The following is a 14288-nucleotide window of genomic DNA, read 5'->3' as shown; positions in this document are numbered from 1 at the left end:
TGCTTACACACACACATTCTTGTACTTGCATTAAACTGAGTACTTTGTATTGACTTCCATTCATTTTTGTAACTGCATTCATGCCTAACCCAGACAGACACTTTCCCTAAAACTAATCTATTCCTAACCCTAACCTGAACCAAAACTTAACTCACACCATTACCTCTAAATATAACAAGTAAAGTGACATACAGCTGCAAATAAAAGAAGGAATGGGAAAAGGTCTTCACTTTACATCAAAGACCTCACTTTGATAGTAAATATTTTGCAAGTGGTCCTCACTTTGTAGTAAAAACAAGTACATACACACAAACACACACCCATCTCCTCCCTTCCCATGAATAAAAAGATAAGACTGAAAGTCAGAGCAGATGTTCAAGAACACAACAACAGAAAAACAAGTTTTAAGTGAGAATGGAGAGTAGTTCCTGTGTGTGTTTGTACTTTTCTTCATAAAACGAAACATAAAATGTTTCAACAGTGGTAGACAAAGGGCAGTGATTCCKCTGCATTCCTCAGACAGAAGGAGGAGACTCAGAGATAAACACAGAGGTGGCGACCTCGCCACATGGAACGCTTTATCGTCTCTTAAAAAAACAAATCAAACAGCTCATCAATCCTCCATCTCTCACACGTGCTGATCAGACTCGTGTTCAAAAAGCTCTGAGATGATTTATGCTGAAGTGAAGGCAGCACAAAGGCTATTCTGTCACGATGCACTGAATCATTTGTTGCAACTCTCTTTAAATTTTGTACAAAGACATTAAGCTGTGAGATTCTTGCACAAGAAAACAAAAATCTGGTATGAAGCACACAGCACCAACCTTGCGGCACCGAGGGTTGGGACAGCTGAATAAAGACATGTCTTTGTCCAGTAAGGCTGGGAAGTTACAAAACGGACACCTGCGGAAGAAAAGAAAGACGGTTTACAGAGTAACGATGGGAGAAATCTTTAAAGCAGCTGCATGGGTTTATGGGAAACAGCAGCTTAGAGGAACAAACTGCAACATATGTAGCTGGTTCAGCACAAACACTCACCTCACGAGCTCATCGGCGCAGGTGGCGGCCACCGCCTCTTCTGCTTGTCTCTCATTGTATTTACACAGGATGGTCTCTGGAAGGACCTTATCCAGCTCACACATGGGGTAGGAGCAGGGGCAGCCTGCCTCCATGCAGCTCAGCTCCAACTGCAACAACAACAACAATACACCAAGAATAAGACACGACTGCACACAAACAACTCAAGATGCCTTTTCTGTTCAGATTCAGGGATTTCACACTCACTGATTAGAAAATCAGGTCAGATAAATAACAGACTGAGTGTGGACACACTGCTGGTCTCATGTTAAGAGTGTGACACCGCCTCAGGCCTGAATCCAACCAGTGATTCAGTGAACAAAGTCATGAGCTGCTGGGTCCTCTCCTGCTGCAGGTCGGCTCACAGCTGCCGGTATCGGCCCTTCACATCACACAGATCAGCTACTATGAGACGTTTGACTGGGCATCGGATGGTTGGATGACCATGAGAGGACCTCAACACGAGGCAGGCAGTTTATAGACACAGACTGACTTAGGCGTCTTGTTAATAACTGTACAAAGATGCTGTCTCAGGAGGGGTGAGACATATCAACGCAGAATGACACTGATGTCTGTGTGTTAGAGCTGCACAACGTATTGTTTGAGCATTGTCATCTCAATGTGCGTGTGCCCAACAGTCACAGTGCAGGTCCTGCGATGTAGGAGGCAAATTAAATCAATGTGTTATCTCTGGACCAGGGTTGGGTGATAATAGCAAAAAACAATTATCATGATTTACTGTAGCATTTAGCTGCTAAAGATTATTATGACGGTTAACAGTTGACAATTGCACTGACATGTAACCAACGTCGTAGCCTTGGTCTGCGTTTTCTGGCTTTCCTCGTACTCCAGTTTATGTTGGTGTATAACCAGGTTTCAGTCCAATTTTAATTCAAATTTTGAGCGAACTTTTACAATGTTGCAAAAAGAAAAAAAGAAAAATTGCGAATCAGATGTGTTTCCATCTACTGGCTTGGAGCAAATCAACCAGGCTGCACAAAGTATTTACATCAGAGGTTGACGTTACTCATGGCTGTAGTAAACAGGAAGAAAAGKTGCAAACTTGCAYGGATACACATCTCAGGACAATYYAGAAAAGTTATCAGGAACATGTTGCTACTGTCAGGYAAGTTGTAATTATTCTGTCACATCAACTAGTTTTGGCGATGTTACATGCTGTCTGGAGACAGAGAAAGAAATGTAATTCTCTTCACATTATGGGAATATCTGAGAAAACGCTGACASCTGGAGGAGGGTACRGGTACCGGACAGCCAGCGGGAACAGGTGATCAATTCTGTGAAGTAAAGGTTCGCTTATTCAGCGAATGTGTTTCCATCTCCCCTTTTGTGCATTAACTCTTTTTTTAAAAACATCCAAAAACCACCTAAAGCYAGCGTATCAACTTTTTTGTGAAARAGAGGAKGTTTTTCCGAATTGTGCTGTTTCCATTAACCTTTTCTAATGCAATACTTCAAARTTGCATTAAAAAAATGTTGATGGAAACACGGCTTATGAGACATCCTCTGGTGATTTGGTCTGGTGACACTCCTGTAACAACCTGATATCACCACATTTCCTTATTTTAAGATTTGTGGCAGGGCTATTCAACTAAATTGCTCCAGGGTTYCAGGTACTCAAAGCTAACTGCTCGGAGGCCAGACATCCCCCACCCCATTGCTCATTAATGGTAGGTGAAACGCTGCAGCATGAAACAGAACAAGTATTATCTTTACCTTTTAAATTTGTTTATTTTGTTGCACTGAAACGGACATTTTTAATTCACAAATTATTTGAAATCTCTTTTTAAATAAGGAAATAAAAGGTCCCGTTTCAGGGGATTTTTTTTAGGGGGGTGGGGTGGTGGTGGTGATGGAAGTCAATTCCAGCAGTTCTTCAGGGTGAATAGCCCTGTATTATGGTGATTTTGTTGAAGTTTTTTTTTTTTAAATCAAATCATTTACACACCCATCACTGGTCTGCATGTGGACTTAATTACATCCAATTCAGCCCTTTCCTTCTGGGTGCTTAATTAAGTGTATTTTTACTAGAAAACAAAAGGTTTCTTGTCAAAGAAATGACTAACCTGTACATCTGACCATAATGGAGCCAATATTAGAAGAGAATTTTTATCTATTTATTTAACCAAACATCATATCATTCAAATCAGAAGGATGTGGATTTTTATTGGGTCGGGTCATTTCCATCTGCCAAGCAGCATTAGCATTTAATTCAAATGTGAAGGAGAAAAACTCGTGATCGTACCTTTCCAGAGCCGAACACAGCCTCCTGAGCGTATTTAACCAGGCACTCTTTACAGAACAGGTGACCGTCTGAACACTGCGTCATCTTCTCAAACGCAAACTCCCCGTAGCAGCAGCCGCACTCGATCAGCTGACCGTCCTGGGAGAACATTTTTAAAGTAAATCTGAGTGTTCTTGTTTGTTTACAAAATGTTTTGTTTGACACATGTGATTTGTTTATTTATTCATTCATTAAGAAACAAATAGAAAATAAATCTACAAACAATAAAAAARACAAATCATAAATGAAACAAAGAAGAAGAAAAGAAATCTTATTATATCTGCCACTTTCCCCCCAAAAAATAAATTAACAATTCCAACAATAACAATATACAGAAAAACAATGTCAGATCCTTCCCAAACAACAACATATCAAAACACACTGTAGTGCATCAATATATCTTCAACAAACCAGCCTTAATGATCCGGCAGTTTTAACATCACTCCCTACATTATTCCAGTCTTATTTTTTGTATTGAAGTACTCTGCTCCTTCCAACTGGTTCAAATTTAGGTTTTACACAAATCTCCATTCCTTTAAGATTGTCTCTCTCTTAACAAAATTTAATGCAATGTTTTAAGGTAATATGTTTTTGTGAGCCTTAAACATAACCTTTAAAATATTATAATCAACCGTAATGTAAACTTTCAGTAATTTTTTTTGATAAAATAATGTATCTGATGGGTGACTGAAATGTTTTCTAGTAATAATTCGTACAGTTTTTTTCCACAAAAATTAATAATGGGATTTGTAATTGTTTTACATGCTTTTCCCCAAAKTTCAATCCAAAATATTAAATGGAGAGCAGTCATTTCACTCTAAACTATATACAGAGCTTTATCATTTATTAGCTCTTTGTACAGTTGTGTAAATCTGGATTGTTGAATAACAGCTACAGAGAGGAAACTTCATGTTGTTTTGGTGAAATTTCTGATTAAATGTAAACACGTTATTGTAAAGTCAGAGCTTTACAAAAAATAAGGTCTAGAAAACTGCAAATGTTGCGTCTTTCTGCAAACAAGACGTGCCTGCAGAATGACTCAAATCTTTCTGAACGTGATGACTTCTGCAGAAAAATAATCTGAAACAGGAACTAAAATATCAAGAGCTAAAAAGAATAAATTAAATAATGCTAATTACCAGAGTGTCACTAACTGACYATATAAAAAGGCATAACATTTTTGTATTTTTAGCCTTTTTTCTCTTTTGACATTTAAAAATCTTTATTCTTCCTAAAAATGTGAACGAAATACGGCTTCTTGAATTTTACACCTCAGACATCAAATCGTCTTTTTTCTCACCTTTAAAGCAACTAAAAAGTTTAAAATGCAGTATCTAATCTCAAAGTGTATATTTAACAATAACTGTGTCACCTGGGATGAAGACAATGTAGAAAAACATTAAAGAGCCAGAAACAGCTGGGTCAAATGAGGCTTTTTCTGTCTGATGTACAGAAGTTACTTAGGTAAGACTAAAACATTTGTGGTTTTTTTACCTTCTTGTATTCGTCTTCATTCACCTGCAGAGCCAGCAGGAAGTCCTCGTGCTGGGAAGAAAGACAGATTTATATCAGCATAAAATGTCTAATAAAAGCCAGAAAGATCTGCAGCTGTGGGAAAATATTCTTTTTAGTAAAACCTATTTCAAACAAAGAAAAAGAGCAGAGAACAAAGCATTCTTTAGCGACTAATCAGAAGTTCTTGCACACTACTCAAACATAATGCGTGACAGATAAAATGCTTTGCTGAGTGTGAGGGACAGAAAACAGGAAGTGATGTGTTTGTGTGTACCTCTGCCCATTCCTTGGCTTTCTGCTGATAAAACGTGAGCTCCTTCTGCACAGAAGCTTCTAGGTTGTTGTACGTCCTGCAGTACCGACGGTCTTTCTCCAAGAAATACATCCTTCGGTTCAACTTTACCGAACCTGTCGGACAAACGGGGTGTTACATGGTGTTTCCATTAGAGGAAATTATGCTAAGAAAAACTATATAAATGAATTTGAGTGTCCAGACTAAGTTTCTTCACCGTGCTCAAAGTGAAAATCTACGTAGCAGCGCTCCGAGGAGGTTCTGCATCGTCGTCTCTTTCCCGACATGTCGCCTGATTCCTGCCACTTCTTCAGCGCTTCACATAAGGCCTAAACAAATCCACAYGAGTTAGGGAAGTAGGGGATAGGGAAGAGGCAGCAAAAGGAAGGAATTCCTTGTCTTTCTGAGCTGCGCGTACCTTGCGTGTGATTGCATAGTGTCCCTTCAGAACATTTAAAGCCCATTTGATGTCCTGACAGCTGAGCATCCTGAAATCTGCCATGAGCAGGTCGGCTGCCTGCATCACAACTTCAGGTCCCATTGAGCTCAGCTTCGCATAGTCAAACAAGTCCTCTGTGACCTGAGAGCACAGACACACTTCTTTCAGATTGAAAAACATCTAAAGCAGCCCGACTCCTCTGAAACTGCAACAGTCTGATAAGGTTTTCAGGGAAATTGATCAATGGTGTGACTATTATTATTATTATTATGCAATTATTATTAACAATTTTCATGAGTTTTCTTTGTGCTTAAATGAAAAACTCTCCTCATTTATCTAAAATTTACAAAAAAAAAAAAAAGGAAGAAAAAAGAAGTGTTTTTATTTTTTATTTTTATTGTTTTAGATGCCACAACCCCCTCACCTCGGTCTGGGTGTCTCCTGACTCTAGCAGGATACTGGTGGGAGCTACTGTGGCTGCTGCTGCCGCCTCACTCCCGGAAAACTCTGGATTCTCCAGCAGCAGGTTACAGATACTGCAAACACCCAGGAACATGTATATCAAACAAACTTAACACACAGTCAGGGGCTTAAAGGTAGAACTACGCAGGACTTGATATCAAACAGACAAGAAAAGTTCACATTATTGGGTCATACAGTTATAAAAAGAGCAACAAGTTTCTTACACATTCAAGTCTTTCACGTTATTCTTAGTGATCAGTTCTGCTACATAGGCTTCTTGAACATCTGGGAACAGATTCCGCTGCAGAGGACACACGGTGAGAGACATTAGACTAACTTTAGTACCTAACTTAGTAATCATCAGGTTGTAAAGATCCAAAGAGTGTTTGTGATGCTCACCACACCAGTGATGAGGGCTCGAACAAGAGGCCGCTGATCCGGTCTGTCTTGCGGTGCAGACGGTCCAGGTCTTGCATCCTCTATTTGTGGAATGTCCTCGGGAGCAGGGGGGACTGCCACGAGCACAGGAGCTGGATTAACCTGTTGGGGGTTTGGAGGCCGTAGTAGGCCGGCCTCTCCTCCATTGTGAGGTTCTGGAGGGTCAGCGTTCCTGTTTGGCAGCCTGATGTTGTGGTTGGGAGCTAGAGGATTGGGAACCGGCTCCGCTGGCACCTGACTCCCCAGGATGATCCTGTGGCCTGCCTCTGGAGGACCTAGTCTCTCCGGAGCAGCGGCTACTAGAACTGCAGGGGGAACCACGGGTAGGACCTGAGGGTTTTGAGCGGGCTGGACTGCGGGCTGGGTGGGGGCCTGGGCCAGGGATTGGGGCTCAATCTGAATGAGGTTGACCTCCCTTGAATTGGGTGACACCACCAGCTTTTGCCATTGGAGCCGCTGCGGCAGCTGAGGCTGGCTTATCAGAGCAGAGGCTTGGACGCTCGGCTGCTGAGGAAGGAGAACCAGCTTCCCCTTCACGATGCTGGAGTGGGGCAGCACAACCGCCTGGACCTGTGTAGAAGTACCAGGCTGAGGACTCGCAGATGAAGTGCTGGGCTGTGCACCGTCTGGCGTTGGCCTACTTGTACTAGGTCTCTCTTGAGTCTGTGCAGAACACGAGGCTGTCGTTGGAGCAGGATATTGCGTGGCGCCAGCAGAGACACTCGTCTGCTGCTCAGACAGACGTGGCTGTGAAGGTGCAGACGTGCCGGGCTGAGGATTGAAAAGTCTTTGTGTTTGAGATGAAGTGGCACACGCCTTGGCGTTTGTGGAGGTAGACGGAACAAAGTGGATCTCCACTTCTGTACATGCTGGCGTGCCATCTTGATGCTGAATGTGTGTGTGAAGCTTTGGCTGGGATTGTGTGTGTGATGATGAAGGACCGGGCTGCGGCTCTAAGAGTCCAGGTGAGCCAGGCGGCGCTGCACTCTGTGTGTGTGCAGCTGGCTGGCTGGTCTTGGCATCTCTGGAGGTAGAGAGAGCAGAACCTGGATCCCCTGAGGGAACCCTAGAGGCTGTACTACTTTGAACTACAAATTGAATTTGGTTGGTTCTGACCCATGTGGCCGCTTGGCGAATTACAGGCCTGTGTGCCAGAACAGGTGGCTGCAGGAAAACACACGAACAAGAAGCATGAATGAAAAATTAATAAATAAAAAATAAAAAAATTAGCATTTTCTGCTAAATGCAGTGTGACTGCTAAACAACAGCTGAAATTTGTTTAAGTTAAAAAGAATTTTAGAAGTTAAAACAAGCAAAACGGAACTAAAATAAGCAAAATTTCAGATTAAAAAGTAAAATTAGCAAAACAGTGGTGAAAAGCAGAAAATGACAAATATAACAAAAAGAAAAACTTGCAAAAACTGTTACTTAAGGCTAAAAGTAGCTAAACTGCAGCAAACAGCTAAATGTAATAAAACCGATTACGAAACTTAAAACTATTAAAACAGTAGCTAGAAGTTAAAATGAGTTCAAATGTAGCCTAAAACTAAATAGTCACAAATGGCTAAAATTAGAAAAACCATAGCAAAAAGATAAAATTAGCAAAACAGAAGCACAAAGCTAAAGGTAGCCAAACCATAGCTAAATGCTAAAATTACAAAATAAATTGTTACAAAAATCTTACACAGCCTCTGTTGTTAAATTGACAAATAACTCTGACAATCTTTGTCTACAAACTTAAAAAAGCAGATTTAAACGAGTTCTGAGCGACAGCCACCTCCAGGATGCTGATGTCATCATCCTCATCTGCATCGTCCGGGACTAAAACCGGGCTGCCTGGTAGCAAAGCCACAGTTTCCTCATCAGAGTCATCAGAGATGGTGATGAGCTCCCTCGGACCTGAACGAGAGCCTGAACACATACAGTCACACCTCATTCATTTAGATTTACAGTACCTGGAGCTTTAATCATAATTACAGTATGTAAACAAAAATCTTTTTAAACTAAACCCATAAAAATCCAACATACAGGTTATAATGCAGATTCAGAGGTCATCTTTATCAAAAGCTAATCGGTTACAATTTGGAGCATCTTAAAGCCCTTTATCCAAAACAATGGTGTAGATACTCAGTCATCCAGGATGTAGTAAATCCCAAAAGAAAAGTTAAACAAAGCAGATGGATGTTCCACCTCCCATCTAGGGATCTGTCTCGGTTCTAAATTGGAGTGTAGATTTCCAAACCGTCTGTAAAAAATATGAAAATTTTGGTCTTTAAAAATGTGTCTATTATCCTTGAGGTGTAGGTGGACAACTTAGTCTTGTTCTGAAGAGCTGCTCTCCAGTGTCGAGTACTGTGTCTGTGGTGAGGTTTAAGCCCCTTTCATAAGTCAAATCCACACAATCGCCACACAGTCCAGTCCGGCTTTAAGCCTCCCCGAGTCATTCATAAGACCACAGGTGAAGGCGGGCAGGTCCCGCTCACATGTACGTGTTCATAAATGAACCAGCGGCGCGGATCCAAAAGAGGCGTGGAGCAGAACTCAGCTGGGCTGAACTGGACCGCGACGTATTTATTGTGGGACAGACGCCTGCTGCCTCGTATCAAACAAAACAACTGAATTAACTCCCTTTAGTGATTCTGTGGTGGTTTAATATTTTAAAACTTATTATACAAAGTTGCTCATTTGTGTCACTTATAATATTCCCTCCGTGAAATCTGTAGATTAATCCTCTGCTGCTCACCGGCTGCTGCGTCATATAAAAAAACAAAAAAACAAAACAAAAAAAAAAAGACAAACGAAATCATCTCATTATAGCGAACCTGTAGCTCAATATTTTATAAACTAACAGCTATAAATTTGCTGTTCTGCGTCATTTTTAATATTCCCTCAGTAATAAATCTCCAGCCGCACACAAACACACACACAGCTCCTCCGCTGCTCACTGCTCTGCGTTATCAGAAAAAAAAGAACGAAACTAATTTTTACAAGGTGCTGTTTCGTGTCATTTTTAATATTCCCTTGTTAATAGATCTGCTTGTTGATTAATCCGGTGGATTTCATCATCATATTCTGAGCGCTGATCCGCGGGTTGCTTTCACAAGTGGGTCTGCCCAGCTCGAGTCCGGCTCTGATACTACCTCTGCTCGCAAATCAGGGGCGCATCAGAGGTTGGGTTGGGCATAATCGTATCGTGTGTGATTAATCGTCAGAAAAGCATTAATCGATTATTTTTTGGCACTTGATGATTAATACGATTAATGCAACCAGGCAGAGTCCGCTCGGTGCTCCTCTCTGCTTCAAATATGACAAACATTAAAATAAAAGTTCTGTAATTTATTTATCTATCAATACAATTTAAAATTTGATCTTAAGCCTGAAGTCTGTGATTTTCACACAATTTAGAACAGATTTTTACAGAGCAAATATTTTCCACTAAATTGGTCATGTGACTAGGACATAAGGGCGTCCAGGTTCTCCAGGGGATTAATCGTTAAATTAATCGTTATCYGCAAAATACCACAATTAATCGTGATTAATTTTTTTGCCAATATTTCCCAACCCTTACCAGAGGCGACTAAAATTTACTCACTTATCCGCCTTTGTTTTTTCTGAATGCTGGTTGGAGGACTGAACACGCAACAGGCCCAGACTGAGCCYTCTTATGAAAGGGGCTTTAGTTTCTCCAATTCTCCTCAGTGCACTGAGCTGCAGACACCTCACAGCTCAGTTTGTGTTTGGGGTTTGGACCAGCCACTGTCTAAAGATCCTGTTAGGTTTGAAATACTCCAGGATGTTGTCCTCGGAGAAAATCCTGTTCAGATACTCATTTGACATATGGGATAAAGTGATTGTTCAAATGTTTCAAACCAGGGTTCAGTACAAAGAGCAGTAGCAGCAAGCTAGCTATGGCACTTCCAGTGTAAAAGGCATTTACTGAAGGAATATTATCATATTTCTGGCAGAATAAATGCAAAACTGATGGCAGTGCAAAGGTTTATAAAACATTTGCATGAGCAGCCATGAAACATTTGAGATTAGTTGTTTTAAAGCCATATTAGCTGTCAAAATTATGTTTTAAAAGCCTAATTTTTGTATGAACCATCAATGATCACAATAACCACTAAATATACACTGAATATCATCCATTACCAAAGATGTACAACATAATTTGTAATAATGTGTGAAATCAGCAGTCATGTTTTGTTACCAACAAGTAGGAGTCATTTGTTTACATTCACACACTGGCAATTCAGCTATGGACAGTTTTGGAAAGCGATGGATAATTTTGGGAGGTGGCGAGAGTGTTAAAGCAAAAGCTGGGGCTAAAATTAAATACAATTTTGAATTTTATCCTCATCTCCTGTGTTTTTAACATTCAAAGAGCTGGTTTAGTGTTGTTACATTTCTGTTCTCTCCCACCTCTGGCTTCTTCCTGATGGGTCTTTCAGGGATGTCGGAGCTTGAACTTTTCATCTTGACTTTCAATAAAATTGTGCTTACTTGCACAAGTGTGTGATGTCCTAAATAGCTGTGCAGAGATCTTCTGAACTCTAATGGGAGAATTTTCCCAAAGACAGGGAAGGACTATTTACTGTTTTCTAACACAATTTTTATGAAAACCTTGATTAGTTTGAGTTACAATAACTCCCAAACCATCATTTAAGAACTACCAGCATTTTCAAACAACTCCTTTTTTCTACCAGAGACRGGCAAATGGCAGTGCTGGGGTAATTTGCAACCCATTAGGCCACCTTTTGTTATGTACATGCAGCCACTACCAGGTAATGCTAAACGGGGSTGATGGGTGATAGTGTGAACGATGTCGATCCATTGACTCAGATGGAAAAGAAACAACCCTTGATTTTAACCCATCCTGATACGTAATGATTGCTCAAAAAATAATATTTGATCTTAATTTGAGTCATATTGACTTGTCAAGAAAAAAACATTGCCAATGGGGTGAGATATTTTGACTTAAAACAGACAAAATGTCCCGATAAGATTATTTTACTTAAGTTTTTGTTGAAGTTTAAGTAAAAAAAAATGTATTTTTTTCAAGTAGCTGAGGGTTTTTTGTATAAATTTATGTAAAAATATCTTTACCTAGTTTTTCAAAAGACAAAATTACTTAAGATAAGGTTAAATGTATGTCACCTTTTTCAGTGTGAAAACAATCTAAATTTGTACAAAGGAGGCATACTTGAGATGTTTTGGAATTATAGTTCAAATAATGTCTTTGTTTCAGTTTCACATTATTTCAATATTTTTTGTAATAAAGAGAAAGATGACTGCAGACATACGAAAACTTGCTAATAAAGTACATAGACTTCACATAATAAACTGCACAAAAGTAAATAGCCTATTTGTAAGCTACATGCTGAGTGAAACAAAATAGAATTAAGGTTTCTCACTATATTACAATATTACAATGTCACAAATATACACGATAGAGGTAACTGAGATGGGTTCTATATTTATTTTAGATTTTAAAAATGTTGTTGCAGCCATTAGATCGGAGTGCAGCCATTAAATTGAAATATGCCAGTACCAGGTAACAGTGAACATTGGCATAGTTTATATTTCTGTATAGTTTACATTTCTATTACTAATATTTTGTTATCTTATTGTTGCATGCTTATTTTATTTTTATCTTTTAATACTTGCTTGTACTTAGAATTATATAAAATATTTTGTTATATGCACAGTTTCTTTACTGTGCATATAACAATAAAGCTTTGAATCTTGAATCTAAATTTCTGGTAATGTTGACATTTTTTTGGGGGTGGGGTCATCAAACCATAATAGTTACAGGAGTTGCATTGAAGTCCCTCTGGGCTCCATGGAGACCAACTTGTTGCAGAGTAGTGTCCTTTTGTTGTTGAATAGTGTCCTTACTTCTTGCAAATGTAATGGCCTCATTTACACAATACTGGAGGCAAGAAGGGCTATTCACATCTGCCATATGACAGTTCCTTGGGATTTAAAGGTATAACTGCCAAATGGCAGAGGTCTGGTAGTTCTAGTGGTGTAAAAGCTGTGCTGGAGGCATTAAAATTTTGTCAAAAACAGTGAAATTTTGCCTATTTAAGATGACAACAGTCTACTTTGGGGATGGTCCCACACCAACTAACCATTAGCTCATTAATCCTGTCAGAATTACACTGTATTTCTCCATACTGAGATTTATCATATAGCTATTTGTAATATCATTAAAAACCTTTCCACTGATCCAGAAGATCATCACTCCAACAAAATTACCTTTACAAGTTTTTAAGATAATCTGCTTTTATGTTGATGCTCTCTCAAAATAGCAGTGATGCTTGACCTGTAGCAAAAACTGCATGTAAACACATTTTATAACCTTCATACAAACACTGTGTGTGAATAAAAGGATGCTTTATTYCCAGTCATGTCTGGAGGAGTCTGAAAGTAACAATGACACTTATTGTTTACAGTGTGAGGTCCGTTACAAATGTGTCTCACCTTGACTTCTGTGGACATTGAAGCTTGCCAGGACAATAACGTCATCCTCTGTGTTTCCATCTGCCATCGTGAAACTACATTTACCAGCTTCCTGAGATCACATTCAGAGCCCAGACCGCAGCATCTAATCCAGAAACACACAGATTAAAGCTACCAGCACTGCACATAACAGGATATCAACACGGCCTTTTCCTCCAGAGTTAATAATAAAAACGAATTTACATCACTGCTTTATACATTTGGTTTTAACACAAGGGACTTTCTTTTTGCCTCAAAGCATGAGGATCCCTGAGTTTACACAAACTAAAATATTTATTCCGGAATTCCCCTAAAATCTGACAAGAGTGGTTTCAGTTTTACAGTAAATAAAGGGTTTACGCCTAATAAAGAGAGACAACTGTTTCATGAACTCAACCAGAAGGTTAGCTTTAAAAATGTTCATAAAAACGCTTTCGAAACAATAAGCTCGATGAAGCTGAATCCTACACAAACCAGGAGCATGAAGAGACTTGTTACAAATGATTTAGCTAGTTGATGTAAAAGTTAATTTGATGTATTTGCGCAACTAAGTATCTGTAAAAATCTCTTCGTTTGCTTGACCCGCCTCTTGCCGTTAGTCCTCGATWCACATCTGATCAAATTGGTATAAAAATTAAATACAACTCGCTATCAGGAGAAACTGACAGTTGCTAATATTTCGACACAAAGAATTGCGTTTCATTAAGTCACCTTGACATTACAGCTGAAGTAAATGTAAAAGAAGATAAAGTTGGAGATGGTGGAGTTTAACACAAACACATCAGGGCGCTAATCAATCATTTCCGTTGACACACAGCGAACTAGCTTGGCTGGCTAGCTAGTAGGATAACTAGTTAGCTGACTTGTCCAGTTTTAGTCATAACATTGATTCAAATCGACAACACATAGCGTCAAATCTAAGAACAAAAACAACAAAATTAAATGTGAAATACCACAACGTCGTCGTAGTACACCTTCAAGTCCGCCTTTTCGACAGTCTCTAATCGAACCTATAACGAAAGTAACTGCCAAAACAAGAACAGAAGCGTCTCACGCGACGCAAGATGCTTTTCGTTACGTACGACTGGGGTCTTCTGGGAAATGTAGTCAGTTGGCAACAATTGACGCCTCAGGAAAAAAAGGACGCATGTTGTATCTCCTTGCAGAAAGAGGAATAAATACAGCTCTATTTTCTAACTAAAATAAAATAAAAATGACTGAGCTGTTAAAAATTATCATTAACCAAAAAAAAAAAAAAA

General features: G+C 39.5%; 1 protein-coding gene across 2 annotated transcripts in view; it reads right to left on the bottom strand.

Moving 5' to 3' along the window:
- rnf216 (ring finger protein 216) overlaps positions 1-14088 on the bottom strand; it is a 28605-nt gene extending 14517 nt beyond the window's left edge. Inside the window, exons 1-13 of one of the 2 annotated variants that reach the window (XM_014012872.1) lie at positions 13983-14088; positions 13012-13135; positions 8303-8436; positions 6487-7689; positions 6312-6388; positions 6050-6161; positions 5605-5766; positions 5404-5515; positions 5169-5302; positions 4874-4924; positions 3341-3478; positions 1039-1187; positions 825-903 (exon numbers count right to left, since the gene is read on the bottom strand). In XM_014012872.1, the coding sequence (XP_013868326.1) occupies positions 825-903; positions 1039-1187; positions 3341-3478; positions 4874-4924; positions 5169-5302; positions 5404-5515; positions 5605-5766; positions 6050-6161; positions 6312-6388; positions 6487-7689; positions 8303-8436; positions 13012-13078 (2418 nt within the window). In that variant the 5' untranslated portion in view covers positions 13079-13135; positions 13983-14088. Of the gene's footprint in view, positions 1-824; positions 904-1038; positions 1188-3340; positions 3479-4873; positions 4925-5168; positions 5303-5403; positions 5516-5604; positions 5767-6049; positions 6162-6311; positions 6389-6486; positions 7690-8302; positions 8437-13011; positions 13136-13740; positions 13839-13982 lie in introns of those variants that run through there. The other variant, XM_014012873.1, reaches the window with a different exon arrangement.
- Between the last annotated feature and the right edge of the window lie 200 nt (positions 14089-14288).

Source organism: Austrofundulus limnaeus, unplaced genomic scaffold (genome assembly GCF_001266775.1).
Source record: "Austrofundulus limnaeus strain Quisiro unplaced genomic scaffold, Austrofundulus_limnaeus-1.0 Scaffold96, whole genome shotgun sequence".
Lineage (NCBI taxonomy): Eukaryota > Metazoa > Chordata > Actinopteri > Cyprinodontiformes > Rivulidae > Austrofundulus > Austrofundulus limnaeus.
Note: the sequence above shows the minus strand (reverse complement) of the source record. Positions and strands in the feature narration are given on the sequence as shown.